This window comes from Marmota flaviventris, chromosome 8 (genome assembly GCF_047511675.1).
Source record: "Marmota flaviventris isolate mMarFla1 chromosome 8, mMarFla1.hap1, whole genome shotgun sequence".
NCBI classification, from domain to species: Eukaryota; Metazoa; Chordata; class Mammalia; order Rodentia; family Sciuridae; genus Marmota; species Marmota flaviventris.
The window spans coordinates 68605662-68627428 of NC_092505.1; the positions used below are offsets into that span (position 1 = coordinate 68605662).

The 21767-nt window shown below is 38.3% G+C and overlaps 1 protein-coding gene across 1 annotated transcript in view; it reads left to right on the forward strand.

The window, feature by feature from the left end:
* The first annotated feature begins 8 nt into the window (after positions 1-8).
* The window catches only part of Morc1 (MORC family CW-type zinc finger 1), a 149807-nt gene continuing 128048 nt past the window's right edge, over positions 9-21767 (forward strand). The window contains exons 1-7 of the mRNA XM_027943185.3: positions 9-88; positions 3742-3795; positions 7265-7299; positions 12651-12719; positions 16435-16525; positions 17100-17208; positions 21482-21641. Of these exons, the coding sequence (XP_027798986.2) occupies positions 9-88; positions 3742-3795; positions 7265-7299; positions 12651-12719; positions 16435-16525; positions 17100-17208; positions 21482-21641 (598 nt within the window). The remainder of the gene's footprint in view (positions 89-3741; positions 3796-7264; positions 7300-12650; positions 12720-16434; positions 16526-17099; positions 17209-21481; positions 21642-21767) is intronic.

Sequence of the window (21767 nt, forward strand, 5' to 3'; positions counted from 1 at the left end):
CCACAAGTATGCTGCGTTGCGTCGGGCCCAACTCCATCTGGATTTCATCCATGCTAACTCGTGAGTGCCTAGCTGGGGTCGGAGAGGGGTAGGGTCTCCACGCAATGGAGAAAAGTTTTGTCCCCGTCGGAATCAAATACCTGATTGAAAAACCAAAAGAACTTGGTGTAGTTGATTTATGGATTTCTTTATTTATGTTGTATATGTGTTTCTAAAAACATTGAGCAAGTGATAAAGATGTTGATATTCTTCAATTAACACCAAGTGGTAGAAAGGCTTCACACTTATCTTTGAATGAAATTATTTAATTATTGGTCAGCGGGTCGCTTAATTCTACCAATTCTGCCTGCTCCAGACTGACCCCCACCACGATTGAAAGATTCAAGTGACCTTTCAAATGCAGTAATTTGCATTCATTGATTTCAACCTCTTTGGTCTCCTGAGGTTTCCAGAAACCTCTCTGAAGATAGGAATCTCACTTTTCATTTGTTATTCTGGTACTTTTTCTGCTCTTTCCAGGCCCAGATGCCTTTTTGGGCTCCTCTCCAGGTGTTATTTGGAATACAGTGTTCATGGGAATGCTGTCCCAAGGCCCCCTAGTGGATGCCTGAAATTGGGAATCATATTGAACCGTGATAGATTTACAAATTAGGTACAAAAAGAGATGAACAATCACTAATGATAAAATAGAACAATTTAAGCAACATAGTGTAATAAAGGGGGGACCACTCAGTGTTTCATCATGCTGTTCAGAATGGTACACAATTTAAATCATTAATTGTTTATTTCTGGAACTTTCCATTGAATAATTTTGGATGGAGATTGACCAGTAAAAACTAAAACCACAGAAAGTGAAACCCTGGATAAGGGGAAACTGCTGTGCTCAGATTGTAGAGGCAGGTGACGGAATATTCCATGTCATTTGTCGGTTCTAGTACTGCAAAGTATAGTGATGAGTGCTGTGTAATTCACAGTGGTATGTCAGTGTTTGGGAATCTTTGTGTTTACTAAAAGTAGCAGCTGATAGAATGGATGTATCAAAGTAGAAACCACAGAAATGGAGGAATAAAGAAGGCCAGGGAATGCCAGCCTTGTTATGTGGGACAAACTGTGCAATTTTAAGATAATAGATTAAATCAAGCAATATCCAGTAATATTTAGTTTTTATATCTCTTTGGAGAATGACTTCTAGCTGGTGATGGTGGAATAAATACTTAAAAGGTGGCTGGAGGAGAAGAAAAATGAAGAAATAGCAGTTCTGAGTGATTTTAAGAAAAACCATAAGTCCAGTACTGGAATGACTGTGAACTTTATTTTGGGAAAGTTACTCAGACTCCATTTTGTATCATTTCTGCAGCTATTACTTTCCAGCTTCCCTCTCCCCTGAACCACTCGGTGATACCACTTCTCCAGCCTCTCTCCTCCTCCTCTTTTTTTTTTTTTCTTTTTTTGAGATACTGGGTATTGAACACAGGAGACATAGTCCTGCCACTGAGCTATGTCCCAGCCCTTTATATATATATTTTTGAACTTTGAGACATGGTCTTGCTAAACTGCCTAGGCTGGCCTTCAACTTGTGATCCTTCTGCCTCAGCCTCCCGAGTTGCTGGAATTGCAGGCATGGACCATGGGCCTCTCCAGCCCCTTTTCAGTTGGTAAATATTAATATTAAAAATAATACCTTTTAAAAAAGACAGCTGCATGAAGCAACAAAAAATCAGGTACAAATTGACATCTTCTTAGCTGTTCAGATAAATGTTGGTTTGAGACTTCCATGCATAAAAGAGAAGTATTTTTAAAAATATCTGCTTTGCTTCACTGGGCATTCAGCCCATCAAGGGTATGCTTTCTCTAAATGTGTCTTACATTCATCCATTTCTCTTTGACTCCACTGCCATTGACCTTAGGGGAATCCACCACCATGTCTTCTAGACCACCCTCCACACAACCTTTTTCTTTCTTTCTTTTTTAAATTTATTTTTTACTTGTAGTTGGATGCAATACCTTTATTTTATTTATTTATTTTTATGTGGTGCTGAGGATTGAACCTAGGGCCTTGCACGTGCTACCAGGGCCTTGCATCTTTGCATCTCCTGTTCTTGCTGGAAGGTTTTCACTCTGTCCCTGCAAGAGACCAGGTTCTCATCCTTCAAAGATCAGTTTAAATGTCTTCTATCAAGAGAGGTTTCCCTGGGCACCCTGCCCTCCCCCAGCAATTACTCTGTCCCATTATTGATGTGAAGAAAGTATTTAACCACCACCTGTGAGGTCATCATTGTGCATTTATTTGTGTGTTTTTCACATACCCCACCACCTTGATCTCCAAGATAGCAAAGACTCTACCTGTACAAATGGTTACAAGGTGGGTAGTTACAAAAACTCTTGAATGAACTAATAAACTCATATGGCATTTTTGGTCATAGTTATTACAATGACTTTCACAAAGGATGTGTATATATCGAATTGTTGTGTACTGAATCATCAGTATACAAATTTTAAATTCACCAGAAGGGCTGTGGCTTAAAGTTCTGATTTTATAAAACATGTCACTTATATTCTCTTTTATAGAGTATAAGATTTTTATACCAGTTGTGTGTGTGTGTGTGTGTGTGTGTGTGTGAGAGAGAGAGAGAGAGAGAGAGAGAGAAGAACATCTTTTTAAACAAAAGCATTATTTAGTAATTTCTAGATTTTTTTATAAACTTTAAAGCTGACCATACTCAAGTGACCTTTCATTAGTATCTATGTTTAAAGTTTAAAATCCCCCCAAATGAAGACACATGCATGTACACACACACACACACACACACACACACAGAGAGAGAGAGAGAGAGAGAGAGAGAGAGAGAGAGAGAAATGTAATTTTTAAAATAAATTTTAAGTTAAGGTATTGTCTCATGTCCTGAGGTGTGTCTGAAGAGATTTAGACATTGCAGTTGATGCTTTCTCTTATACAAATGGTAAATGGGTTTCTTGCTTTTGCAACCTGCTTACTAAACATAAAAAGGAAAGTGCAAATATTGAATTTTGAATTTTCCCTTGATGCCATGATAAGGTTGCTAATTGAAATAGCCACATCAGAAAAGGAAAAGCAAACTTGGAACCGCTGAAAGCAACCTGTTCACCCACAGATATCCCTTTAGCCTTCCAAGTGTCATGAGTAGTGCAGGCTGTTTACCATGTTCTTTCACCAAGCAACTGGTACTGAGGGTACAGGAGCAAGGGACTAAAGATAATCCATAAGGTCATTTAAAGAGTAGGCTTTTCATAGGTGGAAAGCTTCTACAGAGATATGGAGATTGGTAGGGTGAACAGCAGCCTCCTGCCAATTTCTTAGCCAACCAATGGAACCCTGTGGCTTTTTAGTAGATTAAGGAGTTGGTCAATATTGCTCATTATTTATTTGGTATTAAGTAATACAATTTCAATGAAACTTCTTTAGAAATAGTACTTTAATATGTAATTGTAAAGAAAGTTTAAAACATGAAAGTTTGTTCCTGCAACAGTAAGATCCTCAATAGTCTTCATTATATTAGAAGTAAACAAGATATTTTGCAAATGAGTTCTTGCCTTGGCTTTATAATATAGTATGTCCTTCAGAATCTTGGCCATGCTAAACACACTATTTCTGGAAAAAATTCAACATTGATTGTCTAGAACTGGGGAACATTTGTGTGTTGAGTGTCTTAAAGCATTTGCCCTGATTTAACTTCCTGTTTTCCCTTTCTCTCTTCTCATCAGCACAACCCACAGTTTCCTTTTTGGAGCTCTGGCTGAATTGCTGGACAATGCCAGGTAGGTTTACCTGTGAACAAAGGCTGTTGTTGGAATTCCATGACATAAATCTAGTCCAGTTATCTTTGAAAATAAAGATATACTGTCATTTCCCCCCATTTAGAATGTTTTGCTCGATTTCTGTTTTAGTCAGCTTTTTTTTTTTGCTGCTGTGACTGAGGAACCCCACCAGAACAATAGTAGAGGAGTAAAGGTTTATTTAGAGGCTCGCAATTTCAGAGGTCAATCCATAGCAGCAGGCTCCACTACTCATAGATCAAGGTGAGGAAGGATATCATGGCAGAAGACTCACATGATGATCAGAAAGCACAGAGACTCCACTCTCCAAATATAAAATGTATACCCCATAGCCATGCCTCCAATGAACCACTTCCTCCAACCACACCCCATCTGCCTTCAGTTATCACTCAGTTAATCCCTATCAAGGGATTAATTCACTGATTGGATTAAGACTCTCACAACCCAATCATTTCTCCTCTGAACCTTCTTGCATTGTCTCACACGTGAACTTTTCGGGGACACTTCACATAAACAACCATAACAATTTCCAGCATAATCAAAATACTATGGGAAAAAGAACAGATGAAAGAAGGAATTAGTCACCTTTGTTTAATTTGCCTTTATGATTAAACTTGAAATGAAGGCAAACTGGACTTCTGCATTAGTGTTGATAGCCATGTAATAGCAGACATTTGGATGTTTCTTCAGTTACAGATCAGTGTACACTTTGTCTTGAGAAATGACATTTGGGTTTGAGCCTTTATTGAAGTCTGCCTTGAGGTGAATTGTGTGGTTAGTCAGAAAACAGCTAACTGTTCTCCTCCACCTATGTGAGTGACATGTGCAGTGTTCACTCATTCATCCTATGACATCACCCTGAGGGGGGAATCATTACCCTGGTTTTACATATGTGAAAATCTGTGCATAGAGAAGTTAGATGATTAATTCAAAGTTCTATAATTACTCTTTGGCAGAGATAGAGTTCAGATTTGTACCATTTGGCTACAGAACCCCAGTACCCTATTTCACTGTCTCTGACAAAGGAATGGAGGTTTAAAGAACCTCTTTAATCATTTTAGTTCCACTCAATAATATATGTGTGGAGAATTGGGAGGGACTCAGTTTTCTAGCTAAACTGAATACGGCCTTTGATGGTTTTTATACTTGTACTTCACTGTTGCACAGATTTTTTTTGTCCCTTCTCTGCAAAAAGCAAAGTCTTTCTAGAAAATAATGTGCCGTTGTTAGATCAGAGATCCCAGTAGGGGGACTTAAATTTCCTGCCACTGGTTTATAGCATATGTTAGCTTTTCGTGTTTATCTTCCATTTTTGACCTTCAAAGAAATGACCTTTCTGACAGGGTGTGGTCAGTTAACCAGCCATCCACGAATTTCTACCCAGCACTGTGCCCATTGCTAGGTAAAAAATTACTAGTTCCTCCTTTTATGAAACACTCTGTAGGGATAATGCAATCACAAAAAGGGAGGGAAAAAGGAGAAAAAGCATAAAGTTGATTGGTCAGGGAGTCATGAACCCAAGCAAATTAGAAGGAGCTCACAGGGAAAGGGCCTGGGCAGATGAACACTCATGGTTAGTTTCTTTGTGGGAGATAAGATTGGCTGCTGTTGTTTCTGAAGCAAGGCTTTCCTACCTTTCCTTTGAGAACAAGTTGCTGAAAAGTGCTCCTTTTCAGCAACTTGTTCTCAAAGAGCACATTTGTCCATAGCGCCATCTGTCTTTTCTCCTCTGAAGTTGTTTCGTTCATTCATTCATTCTACAAGGCACAGGAAATCAGCACGTAGCAGACGTAGAACAACGGGAACACTTTACATGATTGAGGGTGATTGGGTGACTGGGGAAGAAAGATTAACTTTGGACTTGAAGGAAGGAGAGAAATGTGATCAATAAAGCAATTCTTAGAGCAGCATTTGTAAACTGGCAGCCCCTTGACCAGGTCTAGCTTGTCTCATGTTTGTTTGTCTCATAGTGAAAGTTTACACAGTGTTCAGAAACAAAAGGAAGAGAAAAGGTAATTGTAAGGTTTAAGACACAAGAGGCACCACATACAAAATCGGGTCCCCTATTTTTCCTGAAAGATGAGAAGGAGAAGCATCCTTGAGAGTACACTCCTCTGGGATCAGGGCTGGAGGGGGAGCTGGGGCTTTGGTGGGACCAGCCTATGCCTTCAGGTATGTCTCATGACCAGTGTTACCCCAACAGCTTGAACCTCTCAGTTCTTCTGTCTTCCATGGATACCTCAGTTCTCTGCCACTGCTTAGATGCTAGTATTTGACAGCAAATGAAACTATTTTGCAGACTTATTCAAGATGCTCAGTTGGTCTTATGTGTTATTTTAAGAATTTTCAAATATTATTGTATTCAAAATTTTGGTGATACCCTGTAGTTGTGAAAATTATAACTGAAAGATATTAAAAAATATTGCAGAGAGAGGAGAAAAAATGTGATGGTATAGGAATGGATGATTAGGGTCCTCCTCCTAATACCTCAGCTATTCAAAAAGCAAGTATCTAGGGCTGAAACACAAAGGTCATTATAAAGTGTCTTAATATGATAAAAAGGTGAGTCCTTATGTTATGCCTCAACTGTAAAAAGAAACTATTTCTTTATAAACTTTCTTTTCAGTATATTGGCATTTACTGAGCACATACTATACAATGTGGTACTTTGTACAAAGCATAATTGCATAATAGAGACATTGATACATACATGTCATGGGATTGTGGTAAGGATTAGAAGAGAATTTTCAAAAAGACTTCATTTAGTGTTTAGTTGATACATGAAATGCTCTAGAAATGGCAGTGGTAGCTCTAGAACTTCTGTGTAAGGAGGACTTAGAAGCATCAATTGACTAGAGGAACGAATTATAAAGAACTAACTTCTAGGGTCATAGGGCAAATACAGTGTTACTACTCAAATTTGTTTGGGATAGTTTTAGCTTGGGACTAAAGGAAATTTGGGAAAAGACTCCAGTTTCCCCATCAGAGTTGCACTCATTATCTTACCGAGCTTCCCTTTCTAAAAGGATCTATCATCCTTCCCTTCCATACTTTCTTCCTCATTAGCTATACCTCCTTTTTCTCATACCTATGAAACATATCATGAAAATCATTCTATGACTTCTGGATCATTCTTTGGCCAGGTTTTTAAAAATACAAAATTCATGTTCATTCTAATGAGCTTTTTGTGTAACTACCACTAGATTCCATCTCTTTTTAAAAATTTCTGAGTTTTAGCTTTTGTAATATTCTCAAATCATCAGTGATGATAGTTGTTAGTATATAAATGCACAGTGAAACATTATAGTAATTGATTTTGAAGCAATTTAAGTGGCTTTTTGTATTGTTTGATATCTGACAGTAGGTTATACCTCACATAAGCAAGTTAGATTAATGTAATTTTTTAAACATAATTTCAATTGAAGCTGTGATATTTTTATATTGTTTTCAGAGATTCAGGGGCTGCAAGACTTGATGTGTTTTCAGGTGAGTAGACTTCCTTTCTTCTTTTTCCTTCTTTTTCTAAGGGAAATGCTTGTAGCTATTTTGCATGTATTTTATTTCATGGAATCAAGTCACATTCTATAGATTTTAATGTAATCTAAGTGCTTTGTGAACGTAGGAACCCTATGGGGAGCCAGGTCGGGAAAAGTACACCCTAAGAGTCAAATTGTTCTTTTATTAGAAGACCCATTTACAAAATTAGGCCTTCCAGAGTTTTGTGAAAGAACCAGAGTGGTTTGGAGCTGTAGATTTGTTTGCTGTGAGAAACAGTTTTCTTATAAAAAGCAGATTAACTTAATGGTTATTCATAATTAAGCAAACATTATTTTCAACTTATCATAGTTTTAAAATGCACAAGTGAATGTGCAGTATGAATATTTTAGTGCTGCAAAATTCAAACCAAATGTTTTCTTCATTGACTTCATTTTGTAGTTCCAAGTTTTTATTGCACTTATTAGTTAATCTCATTTAATATTATGCCAGTGACAGTAGGTTCTGCGATCCTGCCCTGTATATACTCAGTGCCACCCAGAAAATTGCCCCTAATGCTAACACCGCTTCTCTACCCTGATTCTGTCAGCTGCTCTGTTATATTGGTAATTGATCACAAGTGAGAGGATATTGTCCATGATGTTAATCCATGTCGGCACTGAAAAAGCAACTCAGTTCTGTTCGCTTTTCTGTGCATTTAGGATTCTGAGCCAGATGAGTGCCATGGTTCATGAAGGAGATAGATGTGGATGTCTTGAGGTATCTGAGGAAACAATAAATGACACTCTTTTCCTCCTTCTACTCTCCAAGTCCTGAAAAGTTTGAGAAATAAATGCAAGAATCATCCTCTATCGCTGATAGATGTTAGGTTGGAGTGTCTAGCTTTCATGACAGAGTGAAGGTCCCAGGATGGGGCTGCTCACAGCTGTGGAATCAGCTTCCACCCCAGACTGGTCCACTCTGGGATGAAGGGAGCAGACTTCAGGCTGTCTGTAGGCAACTCTCTCCCAAGAGGAAAAGGGGTTTGAATTGAGCCTCACCAGGGGTTCTTCCCTCAGGGACCAATAAAAGGAGGGAGCCTATATTGACAGGGGGAAAATGAGTCAAAGAAAGAGTGGGGCTCCTTCATGGAGGAAAACTAGCCTTCCCTTTCATATTCAGTTACAGATGCTCTTTGACTTCCAGTGGAAACCCACTGTAAGTTGAAAATACCATGAGTTAAAAATGCATTTAATACATCCAAGCTACTGAACACCAAAGCTTAGTCACACAGGATTCTGTAGAGTATTGATTTGTTTTAATCCTGAAATTGTGTGGCTGACTAGAGACTATGGCTTCCTGCTGCTACCCAGTATTGGGATATAATATTCCAGGATCATTGCTAGCCCAAGAAAAGATAAAAATTTAAAGTTTAAAGTATAATTTCTACTTTGTTTGTATCATAGAGTCAAAAAAGTTTTAAGTTAGAAACCATCATAAGTTAGGGAACTTCTGTGTATAGCGTAATATAAATATCTCCTATCTGGGAAAGAATCAGAGTATGGTGGAAACAGAAAGAAGACATTAAGTTCATATTATGGATCTAGAGCTTGAAATATGGAGGTGATTTTTCTCAAATAATCTAGAAAAATATTCTTGTCTGAAGAATTATTTTGAGAAAAAGAATGGAGGTAGAGTAGTTGAGGGATTTATTCATTTATTCAATGACAATTTATTGAGTGTCTGTTACTGTAGGTGCTGGGGATAGAGTATTGAGCAAAATGTTCTGTGCTCTCATGGAACAGGCATTCTATTGGGGGAGAGATGGACAATAAAGAAATGAACAAATAAATCATATTCCAGCAATAAGAAGTATTAAAAGGGAAATAACAAGAGCAGATTTGGACAATAGAGAGTGATGGGAAGATTATAGTTTTACACAGGGGGCGGTTCCCTTAATAGGTGAAATACCATTGAAGACCTGCGTGATGTGGGAGTGAGGCATGGAGATAAGTGGAGAAAAAGCATTCAGGAAAGAGCGACTAGGCTCCTTGGCTAGAGCTAAGGGTCAGAGGCAATTGGATGAGTGTCTTGAATATTCTGCACAGTGTCATTACCCTAAGTAGACATGTCCTCTTTTTCTCTTCTTAAAGAAAGATACTCCAGTAATAGCATAGAAAGTATTCTGAGGAAATATGAAAGCAGGGATCACAGGGAGTGTGGCTATGAAAATTAAGCAAGATTTCATGAAAATTTGAATTAGGGCAAGGGTCCTGGAAATTTGAGAATAGAGACGAATGTAAGTGACACTTCATTCAGAGAATGTGCAGTATTGGCAAGGGCCAAGAAGACATCCAGAATCACAAAGTACTACAAATTTCATTAGAATGCACATGCTACACTCTGGGTGTGTGACAGGACTCCAGGAGGGGATGGGAGTGCTGATTTCACTGCACTTTCCTGAGTGCTCAGTATTATCATATGCAAACAAAATAGGATCTAGGCTGATTAAAAATGGAGGTGGTACTCGTTCTTTCTTTAGGTTATACGTATTTTGTGAAAAACCGAATTTATCATTTTCAGTTTTAAATTACCTATTCATATTGTAACATTTTTTATTGCAGAAAACCATCATTCATATCACTTTCAACCTAGTAAAATTGATTTTTTTAAAGCGAGGGCCAGTGCTTAATACTCATAAATAGAATTGTTCTGGGCATGCATAGTTAATCTAAGATTGGACTAATTTTCAAATGATTTACCGAGGCCTTGAATTACTCCCCAGTTGGTTTCCTTCAAGTAATTTGAGGTCTATAAAATTCAAACTAAATATGTTTCACTGTGGTGTTTAAATGCCTCTGTACATCAATTCTAGTAAAGATGGATATGCATTGAATAGATTTTTTTTCAGTGCTCACCAAGTGCCAGGCACTAAGCTAAGTACTGAGTATACACAGTGCTCACTTTTAAGAAGTTGACATCCCTGTGCAGGGGTCCATGGAAAATGTATTATATATCTACATGGGTGGAGGATGCATAGATTTTGTCTATCTCTGGGGTAACTGTGATCCTCGAAACTAAAGGAACCATTGATCTGGAAGAGAAGTAAACACCTATGAAAGTGGGAAAACACAAGTTAGGAAGAGAACATTCATTCTGGGCACACAGTGACATTGCAAGATTAAGAAACCTTTCTAGGGGTTGGGGATATAGCTCAGTTGGCAGAGTGCTTGCCTGGCATGTGCAAAGCCCTGGGTTCTATCCCTAGCACCACACACACATGCGCGCACAAAAGAAATCTTCCTAGGAGAAGTCTTCTATGAACCAGTCCACAGGGACAGTAGACGTCCACCTGTGAAGAAGGCATGGGAAAGATGGGGGCAGTGCCTGTGACGCCTTGACTCTTAGGAGAACTGTGAAAACCTGCGATGTTCAGGATTAGTTCGAGGGAAGTGTTTGTGTGCAACAGGAGGGTGGCAGCATTGGCTGGTCAGGAATGACAGGAGATGGGCCTGGAGAGGTGAGAGGGCCAGATCATAAGGGGCAAGCATTTGCTAAGTGGTTTGTGTTTTATCCTGAGAGCAACAGGAAGCCATAGAAGGTGTTGGCAGGAGAGTGGCAAAATGCACAGATGACTGCAAACAGGCTTCACCCTTTGATTTAGGGATAGAAGTTAGGGAACAGTTTTCATAATCCAGAAAAAAAAAATGATGTCTTCCTAAACCAAAGCAGAGTACTGGGGATAGAGAAAGTGGTCAAATCAGAGAGGTGGGGGTCTACTGGGAGAGAGTTAGGTCCTTCGAACCACTGCCCTTTGGGAGGGACTTATGCTGGGCTCATAGAGCAAGTGAATTCTCACATAAGTGGGTTGTTATAAAAGACTGAGGGGCTTGGGTTGTAGCTCAGTTGTAGAGTGCTTGCCTAGCACGTGTGAGGCACTGGGTTTGATCCTCAGCAACATAAAAATAAATAAATAAAATAAAGGTATTGTGTCCATCTACAACTAATATATATATATATATCTTTTTAAATAAATAAATAAATAAAATTGAGTCTGACCCCTAGGTCTCTGGCTTCCTGTTTTTCCATGTGATCACTCTAGCATGTGCTCCCACATGCCTTTTGCCAATGTGACACCATTTACCATGAACCCATCACCAGAGCTGAAGTCCGTGGAGGTCTCAAACCTCCAGAATTGTGAGATAAACCTCTTTTCTTCATAAATTATCCAGCCTCAAGTATTTTGCGATAGCAACAGAAAATGGGCTAACACACTTAGATATGTCTTTTAAGTATTTATTCATAGGCTATTTTAAACATGATTTAATTTTTAAACGTGAGTGAATGAATTCTAGTTAACCTTTGAACAGAAAGATTTGCTTAAATGTATTAGAAAGTACTCCATGGAGACAAAGCAGATTATGGATTGCCTAGGCGTGAGACAAGAGTGAGGGGCCATGAAAGCAGAAGAACAGAACGGAGGGAGTACTGAGGGCGAGGAGGAAACATTTGGGGTGATGACTATGTTCATTGCCTTGATTGTGATGATGGGTTACTGATTTGTCAAAATTTATCAAATTATGTACTTTAAACATACACAGTTTATTGGCAAAAATTATTTCTTAATAACAGTTATCAAAAAAGGAATGTTCTTGAACTCATATATCCAGCTGTTTGAAATTATCTTCAGAGTCAGTTTACAAACTGTGCACTGAAATTATTCTCATTAGTTTTAGTTCCCTCTTTAACATTTTTAAAGCCAGAGATTATATTATGTAATTTAATGGTGTCTTTTAATTATCAAAACTGATTTCAGATAACTTAGCCATTTTCAAAAACCCAAATGCATTTTCAAGAGGCAAATATTTGCTGCCACAAAGAAACACTCACAAAAAACTCTTTTGGGAATTAACTACTTAGAAGGGAGCCTGATGAATTTAATAAGAATGTCCTAGATTTATTTTAGAATCAGTGCTTTGGTGGAAGGGCATAAAGGTCGATCAGTTTGACAGAGGGATCCTGGGGTCACATTGCCATCTCCCTTTTTCCTTCCCCTCGGGAAGAAATACCTGAAGTTGAAGGGATTGGTCCAATTCCGGAGCAGGGCATGTCCTGCTGCACACATAATTCCTTAACATGTAGATGTTTTATGTTAATGTAAAGCCTTTGTTGCATGGTTGTTCTTCCCCTGCAGTTTCTTATGAAGCTGTAGCCAGGACTCCATTCTGAGCTTCGTCATTGTGCCATAACTCTGTCATTCTGTGGCTGCAATTGAGAAGGACGAATAATTATGCGAGCAGCATGACTTTCTGACGAACAAATTAAGCCCAATATTTATTAGTAATAACTGCTTTCTCTTACAGTGGATAATGAAAACCTGCAGGGTGGATTCATGTTATGCTTCCTGGATGATGGATGTGGCATGAGCCCTGGTAAGTTAATTATCTAGACACCTAACTGGCTGTTAAAGGGAACAGCCTGAAAACCCATAAAATAAATAAAAATAAATTGAGCTCTCTATTGAAAAACAGGTATGGAGCTATTAGGGAAAATAAAGCCCAGACTTATTGTCAAAGTTTTCAGGTTTAAATATTCCAGCTGGCAGAGTAAATTCATTACAATCATCGAAATCAAGATAAAAAAGTGAAAGTAAATAAATTTTGTCAGAAAAATGAAAGACAAATGGTACTGATTGCAAGACAAAGCATCTTACCTCTAGTATCTGAATGGGCTTTAAGATTGTTTTAGTCCATTCTTTTAGCTATTGTTTACAAGAGCCCCAAGGCAGTTTCCAGTGCCTTTAGGCTATTTTAAATTTTCCCTGTAACCCTGAAGAAAAGGTCACTTCTCCTTGTCTTTAGTAGTTTGCATGGATTTTTTTTTTCCTCTGAATGTTCAAAGGTTTAGTTGTTTCAGATAAATTTTCTCATCATAACAAAGATATCTACAATATATTGCATGACTTATCCTTAGATATTTAAAGCTACCACAAAGCCAGCACATAGTAGGTGTGTTCAAATGCTGTGTTGTTGAAAAGTTATTCCCTCTAATAAAAGCTTTGCATAGTTTTAGTATTCATATTCCTGAATTCTTATAATACTTTGTGTATCACAAGCTACGGTCTTGGCTACTATGCTTAAAAAATGCTGAGAGAGTTGAGATATATTATGGAAATGTCCTGGTTGGCTGCACATCTGAGGAAAGGGTGATAATCAATGCTGATATAAGCTGAGAATACAAAGTAGAGCAATTACCTTCTTCCAAATCTGAAGTCTCCCCTTGGTCTGAATAGTCAAAGAGTATTTATTAGCAAGCTTAGAAAATGCTCAACTATCCCACCCATTTCTTGTTCTGACTTTGTTGGAATAATTTTGATCATCTCAGTTCATTTTGGTTAAAGTATTATTGATTCCCCAGTGTTTAAATAAGAGAAGATAAAGAGGCTGTAAGAAAACCATGCTGAAAATGTCTTATTTTTCACTACTATCCCGAATGCTAAGTGTGTTTTCCTGAATTCTTAAAATAAATGACAGAATATATGTGAAATGGTCTAAAGGAATGCCTTACAAAAAGAAGCAGTTTTAAAATATGGGTCATGAAGAAATCATTAAAGCACAAACAAATTTTCAGACCTTCAGAAGGAACTCATACCTCAGTAGACATACAGATGGTCCCTGTCTTAGGGCCATTTTTTGACTTTACCATGGTACTGTAGGGATATGCATTTAGTAGGAACTGTACTTTGAATTTGTGTCTTTTCTTAGATTAGCAGAGTACAACTGTTAGGTTGTACTAGAGTACTCTTTTGTGATGCTGGTCTATGGTAGGTAGCCTGAGCCCAAAGTCAGCCTCATGATTGTAAGGGGAAAGTAGCACGGTCCAACATGTACTGTGTAGCTGAGGTATTGATAGCGTTAGGAGTATTAAATGAATTTTCTACTTTTTATACTTTCAATTTATTATGGATTTAGCAGGGATGGATTTAACCTCATTGGAAATTGAGGAGCATATTCATGTAGTAGGACAAGCAGAGTATTATTGAGAAAGCACTTCTTAATGAATATTGGAAATCAAGTATTAAGTTTAAAGGAAGAGTTTATCTTAGGTGACTGAATATAGAACTTACCAGTTGTTCAAACAGAGCTTGACCCATAGAAGATGACTACAGAAATTTTCAAATTTTGGTTTCTTATTTTCCTCCTGTGTTTCCCATCATGGTCTGTTCCCTATACATCAACCTTTCTTTTTTTTTTATACCTTTTTATTTATTTATTTTTATGTGGTGCTGAGGATTGAACCCAGGGCCTTGTACATGCTAGGCTTGTGCTGTACCGCTGAGCCACAACCTCAGCCCTCAACCTTTCTTTAAATATTATATATTTATCCTGTTGAATCAGTGATTTTTCCATTGCATAAGAATAAAATTCAGTAACACTCTCCAGATTAACTTCTGAGATCTTGCTTATTTGGCTCTGCCCACCTTCCTGGCCTTTTCTAGTTCTGCTCATTTCCAAGCTCTGATTACACTCCAGCCATTCCTGGTTGGACCCTCATCATTTGAATCTCTCCCCAGATGTTAACCTTCTGAAAGTGGCCTTACCCCTGAAGACCATACCCCTGTTAAATCTTTAACACATTTTCCTGGTTTTGTTACCTTCACTTAATCCTCTCAAAAATTATCTTATTTTCTATGTATTTCCATTTCTTTCTCCTACAATGACACAATGCAAATCATAATATCTTCCTTGTAGATTCATTATAAATATTAAATAGGAACAATGAATGTCAATCAATCAATAACAAACAATCAATCAATAAGTGGCTAACATTGTTATCATGGATTCCTTCCTCATAAGGCTCATCCCTGTATGAGAACATAGGATCAAATGTCCAGCACACACCACCTACCAATTGCCCCTGAACTGTAAACATGTCTGTACCTGACACAGGGTCCTCAAGACAATTCTAAAACATGTATCCAGGTAGACTAACAAGAATATTCTTGGTTCTAGAGATCAGAGTATTCTGAAATCCAGAAGATTCCTCTCTAGAACTTAGGAACTTCTGGGAGAGATCAGGAGAATGACTCTAAAGGTCTGAGATGGTTAGCCATTTTCCCCTACCTAGGTGGTGTCGAAACAGAAGCCATTCTGTCCCTAGTCTCACCTGGGCCTGGATAAGGGCCAAATTTATGACGAAATTATTAGTAGTACAAATAATTACAACACTTATAATCTCTTAACGCTTATCAAGTGCCAAGTTGTGTGCCCAGAGTTTCACAGATACGTCGTCTTATTTAAGTGTTTTCTTCATCTTCATCAATAACTGTGATAGAAGTGCTAGCATTTCTATCGCTTTTTAAAAAATATTTTTTAGCTATTGACGGACCTTTATTTTATTTATTTGTGTGTGGTGCCAAGAATCGAACCCAGTATCTCACACATGCTAGGCAAGCGTTCTACCATTGAGCCACAACCCCAGCCCCAGCAGTTCTCTTTTAAAAACAAGGAAATCAAGGCTCAGAGTTTTAAACTCTACCCCTACCTGGTGAGGTCACAGGGTATGGTCTATCTGACCTCCTTCATTATAACTGCTTTAAGATCCTGAAGTACACGATTTACAGTAGATACATCAATTTAAAAGAGGCTTATATAAAATTAACATAAATTAATCCCAGAAACCCAAACCAAACTTTTTCCATTCCAGTATATTGTTATTGTAATTCTGATATTTTCATAGCACTATAGCATCCATGGAAATTCTTCAATTCAATCACTATAGATATTTGAGGATCAATGTTCAAGATTATTTTCACATTTTTATTATTATGACTAATAAGACAGTGAACAATCTCATACAGCTATCCATCTCTTTACCTGTGTGAGAATTTTCATGGGATTCATATCTAGAAACAGACTTGCTTTGTCAAATTAAACTTGGGCTTTGAAAACTGAAAAAAAAAAAAAAAAAAAAGATCCTTCTCAGAGATTATGGGTCCTGACATGAATCTTCGTCTTTGGGCTGTCCAAGAGCTGTGGACTTGTCCCAAAGTCCTGTGGTCCGTGTGGGGTCCTGACAACTGGGCCTTAGGCTAGTGTCGAAGTCTCTTCCTAAGCACCTTAAAAGGTAGTCTTTTGTCAATTACAGAGGAAGCTTCAGACATCATTTACTTTGGCACATCCAAGAAACGGTTATCAACCTTGAAGTTCATTGGACAATATGGCAATGGTCTTAAAAGGTGAGAATTCCCCCCCTTAGGGCATGTGTTATTCATACTGGAAACACAGAATGTTGCAAACCTGTACAGCTTTTTAAAAAGAGCATAAGTCCTGGGAGGGAGTCTTGTTTTGGAATCTCCAACCCATAACTGACTAGGATCTTTAAAGCATTTAAAAAACTAATTCTCACATATATTAAGATGAGTCTTCTTGCAGGCACTTCCTGAAGCAGTAACTTTGGAGTTTTATGTTCTATTATTTCTCAACATTCATTTTAGCCAATGTGTTGTGTGTCAGCTTTTTCTTAGTTTGCTTCAGTGAGAGGTGAGGACATGGTGCTTACCTGAGTGGTTCCTGCTTCTGGGTTGATCTTTGAACCTTGGATGGAACATTATCCCAGTAGCCATGTCTCAAACATGAGTTGGGGCTGCATCCATTCAAATTCATTGTCTCTGTTTTGAGAAATAATACTTGTGCTCTCTTGGTGATGGGTCAGTAAGACCAGTTGCTAAAAAGAACAAACCCATGCCCACTTGTTTCTTCTTGGTTTAGTGTTTGAGATATAAATCATTATGTTATTTATCTTTGATACAGTGGGTCCATGAGAATTGGAAAAGACTTTATTCTTTTTACGAAGAAGGAAGAAACGATGACCTGTGTGTTTTTCTCTCAGACATTTTGTGAAGGAGAAGGTCTTAGTGAGGTAAGATTTGAGGATTTCCTTCCATTCCCATGGCAATAATGCTGTTTTCATTTATCCTCTCAGGAGGTGAAGTCTGTTATGACTGAAGGTGCCTGTGCACTCTTGGGGGGTCACTGGAAGCCATTGCTGAGATTCCAGGTCACAGTCTCACACATGCTAGGCAAGTGCTCTACTTCTGAGCAGCATCTCTAGCCCCTGGAAGTCTTTCTTAAGAACTTTATTTTCATTCTCCTTATGTCCAGATCTCCAAAAATAGAGGCTTCCTTGCATATAAGGAGCTTTCTAGAAGAAGCCTGCAAAATCTTTCTACTGTTTGTGGCATAAATGTATTATTGCTTTTAAAATAAATAAAATATTAGGGGCAAAGACTTAGAAAACAAAATGTAAAAAAAAAAATTGAATGCAAAATAGACTTAAAACCATAATTCTTGTGACCATACTTTTAACTTAGCATTTGCTGACCCAGAAACATTTTATTAATGTCAGTTATGATTCAGTACAACAAATGGGTGCTGGGGAGCGGCTGTGTGCTCAGCACCGGACAGACTGTGATGGGCAGAAAACTAGCTAAAGACCAAGTGACCATCAAAAAGCTTTCAGTCTTGTTGGGAAATAAGGTAGACATGTGATTGGACAAATGACAAACGAGGCTATATAAAAACAACGTTGTTGAAATAGTGCGTGTGAGTGTTGTTATGGAAATTGTCCAAAACTGTAATAAAGAGGGAGGATGAGAGAGCTTTGAGTGGTCAGTGAGTGTTCTATGGAGAGAGCATGGCTCGAAGCTGGACAGGCTGGTGTCTGGAAAAAAATGGCCCACAGCCAGTCTTGGGCTTGTAGATGCACTGGAAAGCCAGGTGGAGGTGTGAGCCTGTCTTAGGGTGAGGGGCAGCTGTAAGGGGTGGCTGAAGGGAGCCTGACAGCAGGAAAAGAGGTGCTGTCAGTGGTTATGTTGAACCTTGTACCTGTGAAGAGCCTGGGGTTTGGGCTAAAGCTGAGGTCATAGCTCCCCAAATGGGGCATTTCCCTATTTATTTATTTGTTTATTTTTCATTTTTTAATTGATTTTATTTTTTTTAAATACATGACAACAGTGGAATGCATTACAATCCTTATTACACATATAGAGCACAATTTTTCATAAAAATAACTCTTAAAAACACTCACCACTTTTGCATCCACAGAAGCAACTTCTTCCAACCGTATTAAATGATTTCGTTGAGATTTACCTGTGTGTCTCTAAGGAGCATGCTTGCACTTGAATTTATTTAGGTGTTCTCCACTAACCTCCTACTATGAAGGGGATTTAAACCTATCTACCTTCTCTTCTGTGCTCCTGTCACCCCTGGACTTCCAGCCCTCCACCTCACTAGCGCTCTCCTAACTTTGGTTATGCCAGTGCTCAGTGTGTCCATTTTAGACTGTGTATACACTGTTCACAGGAGCTCATGTCATAAACTGTTCTGTTTTTCCTCATGTGTACAACTTTTTATTTCTCTAGAATGACTTGACTGCTTTCTTTTCTGGACACTCACCACTGTCGCTGAAAACTGCCCTGTTTCTCTGTTACACTGGCATGGTTAATCCTGGTCTAGCTCGCTCTCCTCAGCTCCACCTTCCTGATGCACTCTGTTCAGAGCCCTGTCATGTGCTGCAGCTCCCACTCCGGCTCTCCATGGCCGGAGGTCAGCAGGCATCCTAGGATCTGCCCTTTCAGTGGTCCTGGGTGTCAGATCTCTTCTCTGTCAGATCCCAGATCCTAAATCTCATGTCTTCTTTCACAACTTGTGTAACATAGTCTGTCATTTTATCTTGGGATGCGAAGCAAGATCTTCTTAGACCACCACATATTAGAATGCTGTTATTCTTCCCCAACACTCAATTATAGTCTGGGTTGTTATCATCTTTGAGCTGAAATTCATTTTCCTTCAAGATTTTATCTTTATACCTTTTCATTTAGTACCAGTGATTGAACCCTGGGGCGCTTAACCACTGAGCCACGTCGCCAGCTCATTTTAATTTTTTATTTTGAGACAGACTCTCACTGAGTTGCTTAGGGCCTCACTAAGTTACTGGCTTTGAACTCATGATCCTCCTGCATCAGCCTCTTGAGACGCTGGGTTACAGGCGTGTACCACTGTTCCTTCAAAATTTACTGAGAAAACTGAAGCCATTGAATTTTATTCCTTAATCTCTACTTTTTGAAGGTCAAAAGCAACTTTGTCCCCAGTGTTCTGAATTCAGAATTTTACCTGTCTGATCTATTTATATCCATTGTCCTGGGCACATACAGAATCTTTTCAATCTGGAAATCATATCCTTGCAATTCTGGGGTAACCTTCTGTAACACTGATGAATTTCTCTTCCTTCTTCTCTCCCTCCCTCCCTCCTTTCCTCCCTCCCTTCCTTCCTTTTTATATCTTTCTCACCCATTTCCCTCCCCCTCTCTCCCTCTTTCAGGACTGAGGCCAGGAGTGCTCTATCACTAAATTACATCCCCAGACATTTTAAATTTTTAATTTGAGACAGGGTCTTGTTAAGTTGCCCAGGCTGGACTTGAACTTATGATCCTTTTGCCTCAGTCTCCCAAGTAGTTGTGATTATAGTTGTGTGCCGCTGTGCCCTGCAACACTGATGATTTTCTTTCATCCATATTTTCTTTATTCTCCTTTTGCCACTGTTTTTAGCTCTTGGACTTCTATAAGTGGTTCTTTGATTTTCTTATTTTTCTCTTCTATTTTCTGTCTTTCATAGTTTTGTTTTCTGGGAGATTTTTAAACATTTATTTTCCAATTCTTTCATAAATTTCTTTTATAATTATATTTTTAATTTCTAAAAGGTCTTTTTTTATTCTCTCAATAATCTTTTTTCCAAAGATATCTGGTTCTTATTTCATGGATACAGTATTTTTCTTATAGCACTGAAGATTTTAATAATGTTTTTTTTTTTAATCAAAATTGTCGTCCTCCTCTTATGGTTTCTATTTCCACTGAGATGCTTAGTTTTTATTTGTTGACCTGGTTTCTGTTTATCATATTAGAGGCTTTTCTTAGATGGCTGTTATTCCTAAACATTTAAAAAAGTAGTCCAACAAAATGCTGATTGAGCTGGGCGTGGGAGTTTCAATGATATGATCTAAACAGGTTGTTTTATTGGGGGATTCTTGATGTCATTTTCTTTAGGTCTTTCCTTCTGAGCTGGTCCGATTTCTAAGAGAAGACTCTTGCAGTCTTCTGCCTGGAGGCTTAGCTGCCAGCCTTCTGGGGGCAGATGAGACAAGATGCTGAGGTTTTTGGCATCCAGCATGTACACTTTGACTCAGTCCCTTAAATCTCAATAGGCTTCCCCTAACAACTCTGTGTCTTCTCATCCATAAACACATTGTTCCAGTCTTCAGAGAGTGAGCATCCAGGGGCTCTGGGGTTTGGAGGAACTGTTGCCAAATGGGGATCTAGATGCTACTTCTGGCTTTCATGCCATCAATCTGAATTGTAAATCAGGCTGACTCTTCTCTTTTCTGGCAAGGGCTGTGGATTGTATTTCTTGGTATGCTGTCATCTGCTTTTCCATTTCTAAAGTGCTGATACTATTGTTTCCTCTGCCATTCCATCCATCTTTCAAAAGGGCATGGAGGGGGCTGGGATGTGGCTCAAGAGGTAGCGCGCTCGCCTGGCATGCGTGCGGCCCGGGTTCGATCCTCAGCACCACATACAAACAAAGATGTTGTGTCCGTCAAATACTAAAAAATAAATATTAAAAAATTCTCTCTCTCTCTACCTCTATCTCTCTCACTCTCTCTTAAAAAAAAAAAAAAGTGACTTGCCATTTCTTTAAAAAAAAAAAAAAAAAAAAAAAAGGGCATGGAGTTGGCCTCCATCTGTCCGCACATTCCACAAGTATACAAATTTGTTATCTGTCTCTTCTTTATAAAACTAAAATATGGGAGGAAAATAAACTTTTAACTTTGTATTTTATGATTTGTTTGAATAGTAAATAAACTAGGATCAGACAAAAAGATGGTGGGTCTTGTGAATTTAATAATAAATCAATGTGGGCTGGGGATGTGGCTCAAGGGGTAGCGCGCTCGCCTGGCATGTGCAGGGCACTGGGTTCAGTCCTCAGCACCACATTAAAAAATAAAATAAAATAAAGATGTTGTGTCCACCAAAAACTGGAAAATAAATATTAAAAAATTCTCTCTCTCTCTCTTAAAAATAATAATAATAAATCAATGTGTGTGTGTGTGTTTGTTTTTTTGTTTGTTTTTAAACAGGTTGTAGTTCCAATGCCTTCATGGCTGACAAGAACCAGAGAATCTGTCACAGATGATCCACAAAAATTCTCAACAGAATTGTCTATAATTTATAAATACTCCCCATTCAAAAATGAAGCTGAATTAATGCAGCAATTTGATGTGATCTATGGAAAATGTGGTAAGATCATCAGAATTCTGAAATTTGATGGAAGTTTTTGTTTTGGTGTCTTATGAAAGTCACTTTACATATGTTTTTATGTTAATAATATCATGTGAATTCTCACATGGGGGCAGCCATTCATTT